At 45.2% G+C, this 6,916-nt stretch overlaps 1 protein-coding gene across 5 annotated transcripts; it reads right to left on the bottom strand.

Annotated features, from left to right (window-relative positions):
• Nucleotides 1-881: 881 nt before the first annotated feature.
• Nucleotides 882-6,507, bottom strand: LOC119774307. 5 transcript variants are annotated; one of them, XM_038271754.1, is made up of 11 exons: nt 6,401-6,507; nt 6,208-6,314; nt 2,816-2,931; nt 2,687-2,728; nt 2,534-2,608; nt 2,397-2,462; nt 2,164-2,252; nt 1,968-2,073; nt 1,791-1,899; nt 1,263-1,328; nt 884-1,175 (listed from the first exon to the last, which is right to left on the bottom strand). In XM_038271754.1, the coding sequence occupies exons 2-10, from the start codon at nt 6,233-6,235 to the stop codon at nt 1,288-1,290; spliced, it is 672 nt and encodes a 223-aa protein (XP_038127682.1). In that variant the 5' UTR covers nt 6,236-6,314; nt 6,401-6,507; the 3' UTR covers nt 884-1,175; nt 1,263-1,287. The 5 variants fall into 5 exon arrangements, 2 of the variants coding, with proteins under 2 accessions (XP_038127682.1, XP_038127680.1); XM_038271752.1 differs by having other exon boundaries at nt 885-1,175; nt 1,263-1,333; XR_005279517.1 differs by having other exon boundaries at nt 882-1,175; nt 1,263-1,899.
• Nucleotides 6,508-6,916: the final 409 nt, after the last annotated feature.

Genomic DNA, 6,916 nt, shown 5'->3' on the forward strand with positions numbered 1-6,916 from the left:
AAGAACAAGCTTTATTAAAGTGTATTTTTTGTAAATCACAGGAAGCAGTACGCCGTCTTCACAACTCGGAGACAAATTGCAGGCGCTATGAACCGGAGCAAGGGTAAGAGTTAAAGAATATGCTTTCATTCTGCGGTAAAAGGAAATAGATACGGATGGATACCGATCATAACTGTACATTTTGTTTTCACAGACTAATCTCGCCTCATAATGAGGCGCTGACCTCCTATTATTCATACCACTCTCATTTAATTGTTTTCCAGCTGCCTGTAAGACGTATTATGAGACGGTACGCAGGAGCTTCAGATATACGCAGCCTGAGAACACGCTGCGCGCGGAATCTCCCAACCATTCAGAAAAGAAAGAGAGTAAGACTTTATTTGGTGACTATTTTTCAGGTGCATTGATATATGTGTTGTGTCCATACGCAGTGCAGCCCATCGCATAGTGCTGATTCATTGTTTTTTTTTTTTTTTTTTTTTTACAGCTGCTGGAATCGAAGAGTGTGCTAGCTGATGAGGAAGTGGAACTCTGGAATGGCCGCCGCCATTTCGTAGGCCGGTGTTCTGTCAGATAGCCATGCGTTGTCAGATCGTCATACGCGTATGACAAACTGATGGCTATATCTGTCAGATCAGCATACGTTGTCAGATAGTCATACGCTTAGCTCAGACATGTATACGTTGTCATTACCATATGATTTTATTTAATCAGCAACATAGAATCATGACGTAGATCATCATACACTTTGTTATTAACAGTTATATGGCATCCTGACTTAGCGGTTAAGTAGGTTCATGAGTTCCACACGCAATTTCACCATATTTTATATTTAATCATCTTTATTAAAACGGTGTTAGATCGTCATAAAGCTGCTAATGTAATAACACTTTATTAGCCACTGTATGACTTCCTGATGCATCCCTTAACCTGTCTGATTGCCATACACTTTGTTATTAGCCACTGTATGACTTCCTGATTAATACCAATGACATCAGTTGTATGATGTACTATATTTAATGTAGAACATTTTACTTCTGTATTTTTAATAATCCACACTGTCACTGGTGGGGTAAAACTGTTTAATTTAAGTTACACTTTTTACATTTGAACATGTCACCCATGTCTGTGGCACATTCTTTGTGTGTCCACCTTGAGCAGCAGTCACACTGTATCTGTGAAGTGGACAGAAAAAGAAAACAGTTATGAGTAAGCAAGTGTAATGTGTTTGAAGCGTTAAGTTGTACAGTTTAGTTGTTTACCATGTCAATGATGTTCTCTGAAGCATTACAGTGAAGCATATTGCATTCCACACAGTACTCTTCCACCTTGTCTGGGAACAAATAAAGGCATTTAGAGTGTACTTTACCAAAAATAGTCAAGTACTACCTCTTTATATTCTGTTGACAAGCCATCATGTTATACTAGTACATAACAGAAAATACTGCAATTTAGTATGTCATATATCTTTGGATTTTTTTAATGCTTTGGACTGTTCCGGTATAGCCTAAGGGTAAATTTGTTCCGTTTGGAATGAAAAATTCGTTGATATGCTCCTAAGCCATCTTGTGTTTTTGATTGTTAGAATATTAACAAAACAGATCAACAGGTTTCACACAGACTTCCACAGTTCCCAGAACAGTGGAACTGGTTCTTAATACCCAACATTAATAAAATTTCATGTGCTCTGACCAAACAATTCTTAGAATCATAGCTGTCCAAAGCTATAAATCTCTGAACATTCAGCCAGCAAACTGGAAAACAAGACTTCTTTGTAATTGTTCTTTCACCTCGATGTTGATACAGTGTGGTAGCGATGTGCAGTCTGGCTTGGGATATGTCTTTGGGTCCTGTTTGCACTGCCTGCAGCCCTCCCATTTGAACATATGTTTCTGCAAACTGAAAAAATTATGCCTTTTAATGTAATAATTCCATGGATTTCAAAACATTCCATCTGTTCTTTGTACCTTCAAAACCAAGACCCCACAACTGCTGGAGTCCTTCTGCAGCATATGCGGCATATGGCGGACACTCCAGCTTCTCCGGCCAGCACCTTTTGCTTTTAGGAAGTTTCTGTGCATTTGCAGAAATATTTAATTATAGGACATTGTAACAATAACAAAATACATAATGAATGAATGATAAAGACATGAATCAGATCACCTCCAGTTACGGAGAAGCTTTCTGTCATACATTGTTTCGTTCCCCATAGGGTCTATAACTACTAGCTCTTGGTGATTCATCACGACAATCTGTTGGAATGTTTGGAAGATAGATAAGACAGACAGACAGACAGACAACCTCTGTCACCCTCCCATGCTGCCCAGGGAACATCCGATTGTGACATATAGACATATTCATGTGTAAATAAAGTTAAATAAATAAATTTTACATACCACCAAAAGCCAGTGACCTCCCACATTTACAGGGCACATCCAAATGGAGGCTTCAGGTAAAACCATCTTTTGAAATTGCAAATAATAAGACTAATTTGCATTCATTCTCTTAAGATGATTTAAAAGTGAATAATTACCTTTTGAACAGCCCGATATTGCCCAAGATGAAATACAGAAGATGCAATTACTGCATCCATTCTGTATACAGGTATCTGAAATGTAATATAATTTCAAAGAAATATGTGAAACTACAAAGAGTGGATTAAATTTAACCTTAAAACATGTTGTACCTTGGTCTTCTGAAGTGTCACATACAAATATGCATCTATAACCTGTTTGACAAAAAAAAAAAAAACAACATAAATTTCTGGATGGACTGCCTTGTGAAAATATAAACTTCCCAGAACATGGAGTCTTACTTCATCTGACAGCCAGCCATGTCCACAGAGTGTTCTAAAAGATGTGTCATACAATTTATATGGGCCAACAAGGGCTTCAACTTGCCCTGAGTCTTTCAAAGACCAAAGTTGAACTACTGCAACAAAAACAGAAATTGCTCTTTTAAAAACTTATACATCTGAAAAAAGCAACACAACTTCAGAGGAAGTTTTGCAGACAAGACCAGGAACAGGTCATTGAACCAACATGCAAAAATTGATCTACCGATCAGAACCCATGACCAACAGGCCAGAACAGAAAACTAGAAAACTTTGTGACTACTGCACCTTGCTGCTGAATAGGACTCTGACACATCATAGAATGAGCTGAGGGAGACAACTGAGACAACTTGGTAGGGTTAGAGGGAGAGGTCACTGGAGGGGGAGAGGGAGAGGTCACTGGAGGGGAAGAGGGAGAGGTCACTGGAGGGGGAGAGGTCACTGGAGGGGGAGAGGGAGAGGTCACTGGAGGGGGAGAGGTCACTGGAGGGGGAGAGGGAGAGGTCACTGGAGGGGAAGAGGGAGAGGTCACTGGAGGGGGAGAGGGAGAGGTCACTGGAGGGGGAGAGAACACTGGAGGGGGAGAGGGAGAGGTCACTGGAGGGGGAGAGGTCACTGGAGGGGGAGAGGGAGAGGTCACTGGAGGGGAAGAGGGAGAGGTCACTGGAGGGGAAGAGGGAGAGGTCACTGGAGGGGGAGAGGGAGAGGTCACTGGAGGGGGAGAGGGAGAGGTCACTGGAGGGGGAGAGGGAGAGGTCACTGGAGGGTTAGAGGGAGAGGTCACTGGAGGGGGAGAGGGAGAGGTCACTGGAGGGGGAGAGGGAGAGGTCACTGGAGGGGGTGAGGGAGAGGTCACTGGAGGGGGAGAGGGAGAGGTCACCGGAGGGGGAGAGGGAGAGGTCACTGGAGGGGGAGAGGGAAACGTCACCGGAGGGGGAGAGGGAGAGGTCACTGGAGGGTTAGAGGGAAACGTCACTGGAGGGGGAGAGGGAAACGTCACTGGAGGGGGAGAGGGAAACGTCACTGGAGGGGGAGAGGGAAACGTCACTGGAGGGGGAGAGGGAGAGGTCACCGGAGGGGAAGAGGGAGAGGTCACTGGAGGGGGAGAGGGAGAGGTCACTGGAGGGGGAGAGGGAGAGGTCACCGGAGGGGGAGAGGGAAACGTCACTGGAGGGGGAGAGGGAAACGTCACTGGAGGGGGAGAGGGAGAGGTCACTGGAGGGGGGACTTCACTGGAGGGGGAGAGGGAGAGGTCACTGGAGAGGGAGAGGTCACTGGAGGGGAAGAGGGAGAGGTCACTGGAGGGGAAGAGGGAGAGGTCACTGGAGGGGGAGAGGGAGAGGTCACTGGAGGGGGAGAGGGAGAGGTCACTGGAGGGGGAGAGGGAGAGGTCACTGGAGGGGGAGAGGGAGAGGTCACTGGAGGGTTAGAGGGAGAGGTCACTGGAGGGGGAGAGGGAGAGGTCACTGGAGGGGGAGAGGGAGAGGTCACTGGAGGGGGTGAGGGAGAGGTCACTGGAGGGGGAGAGGGAGAGGTCACCGGAGGGGGAGAGGGAGAGGTCACTGGAGGGGGAGAGGGAAACGTCACCGGAGGGGGAGAGGGAGAGGTCACTGGAGGGTTAGAGGGAAACGTCACTGGAGGGGGAGAGGGAAACGTCACTGGAGGGGGAGAGGGAAACGTCACTGGAGGGGGAGAGGGAAACGTCACTGGAGGGGGAGAGGGAGAGGTCACCGGAGGGGAAGAGGGAGAGGTCACTGGAGGGGGAGAGGGAGAGGTCACTGGAGGGGGAGAGGGAGAGGTCACTGGAGGGGGAGAGGGAAACGTCACTGGAGGGGGAGAGGGAAACGTCACTGGAGGGGGAGAGGGAGAGGTCACTGGAGGGGGGACTTCACTGGAGGGGGAGAGGGAGAGGTCACTGGAGGGGGAGACTTCACTGGAGGGGGAGAGGGAGAGGTCACTGGAGGGGGAGACTTCACTGGAGGGGGAGATGGAGAGGTCACTGGAGGGGGAGACTTCACTGGAGGGGGAGACTTCACTGGAGGGGGAGACTTCACTGGAGGGTTAGGGGGAGACAACCGAGAGAACTTGGCAGGGGGAGATTGAGGACGAGAGGGAGACAACAGGGAAAAGCACTGGATGACCTTGCCATGGACCTGACCATCTGTCGTTGTCTGCAGTGGGGTTTCTGCTTTGCCTGCGTACCTAATCACTGTCTCCCTTTCATTCAACTTCTCACCTGAGATGAAACCCTCACCTGCATTTTGTCCCTCATTGCCTCTGTTATATGGCTTCAGACGACTCATGCTATGCTTTGTCTTGAGGACTTTTCCGGCCATTGTTTTCAACATCACAGTGCTCCCTATCACTTTATGGATAAAATAAGGTCCAGACTAGTCTGCCTCCATCCTGGCACCTTTCCTACCCCTTTTTCTTATGTTGAATAGAAGAACTTCCTCCCCTTCTGTGAACTTGAAATTTTTGATTTTTATTTGTGCCCGGTTTGCAAAAGCTTTTTTCATTTTTTTTTTGAGCCAGTTCGACATTCTCTTCCACCTGGATCTTTGTGTCCCGCTGTCTGTTGTCTCTGTCTTTAATAATTTGGCTGTAGTCCTCTGGTAGGACTACAGAAGACAACTGTATTGTAAAAACACAAACACATTTACATTCAAAATATAACTAACAAGACATCAAACTTTGTATTAAGAAAGTTCAGAATGTCTGATGTAGAGGAGGAATTAAGTATTATCCGGGTACACAGTGCAATTACCAGCCAAAATCACCAATGCCTCTGTAGTTATAAAAATTGTGTTAAGTTAAAAAACTGAAATTAAAAGAAACTCAGTCTCACCTGTTATTTTCACATTACTCATTCCTACTAATCTGGAAGACTGTAGTGTTTGTGTTGGCTAATGCAGGTATGTTTTTGAGGAAGTACTGAAATTTTAACTCGGATTTCTATGCAAAAACAGTACAAACCCATGTAATGTAACAGAATCGTACCGGCATGTCAACAGAAACTTCAGAAGGAAACCTAGCCTCTCTGCCATACATCAGAAAAAATGGCGAGTATTTCGTGATGGTGTGGGTTTTTCGACCTTAAGGAAAACAAATTGGCCTCAAGGAACATGTCCCAGTCATCTTGCTTGTCGTTGACTAGTTTTCTCAGTGCCCTAGAAGAACAGTTTCATACATGTTCTAAGAACATACTCCAATTTGTAAAAGTTGCTTATGTGTTGCATTTTTTATGGTATGTCATAGCTATAAGAAGCTGTATATTGATACAAGTCTACAGAAAGATGTTGCAATGAAAAGAAACTATTAAGAGATATAAAACAAAACAAAAAAACATGTAAGTTTTCTAATAACTTTCTTACCGCTTAATGTTGTCATTTGTCTTTTCATCCAAGCCGTTGGTTTGAGGATGATAGGCGGCAGTGATGCTTCTTTGAATTGAAAGTAGATCACAGAGTCTACTGTTCATCTAAAACAACAACGAAGCACATTATTATAACCTTTTACATATACCGAGGCTTCACAAAAATATATGTAGTATTAAATGTGGCTTACTGTGTTCACAAATTCTCGCCCCTGGTCAGTGAGAATACGCTGAGGACAGCCGTGCCGGTAAAATATAGAACATCATTTTTGGCAGACTTCCTCAGCGGTCTTAGTCTTGAGAGGGAAAGCCTCCACCCATTTAGAGAAGAAATCTGTAGCTGTCAGGATACACTGATTGCCACAAGATGTCAGGGGCATGGGACCTGTCAGATCAATTCCGATCAGCTCCCACACCCCTGACACCTGTTGGGGATGACAACAATGTTATCAGCAACAATGTCCTACAGGTGGTAAACTTCATGAATTGCTGTGGATGGTTACCTTTATGCACTGAAGTTCTCTGACAACTTGGAGGGGAGGTCCAACTCTTTGGCACCGGTCACATTAAGACACCTTTACAACATTACAGTTTATAGGTTTTACGACATTTTGGACCATAAAGATTTTGCTAACTATGTTGTTACATACCCATTTCTCAATGTCTGCTGTCATACCAGGCCAATAGAATCGGGAACACATGGCAAT

Source organism: Cyprinodon tularosa, unplaced genomic scaffold (assembly GCF_016077235.1).
Source record: "Cyprinodon tularosa strain WSP-4 unplaced genomic scaffold, ASM1607723v1 ctg809, whole genome shotgun sequence".
NCBI classification, from domain to species: Eukaryota; Metazoa; Chordata; class Actinopteri; order Cyprinodontiformes; family Cyprinodontidae; genus Cyprinodon; species Cyprinodon tularosa.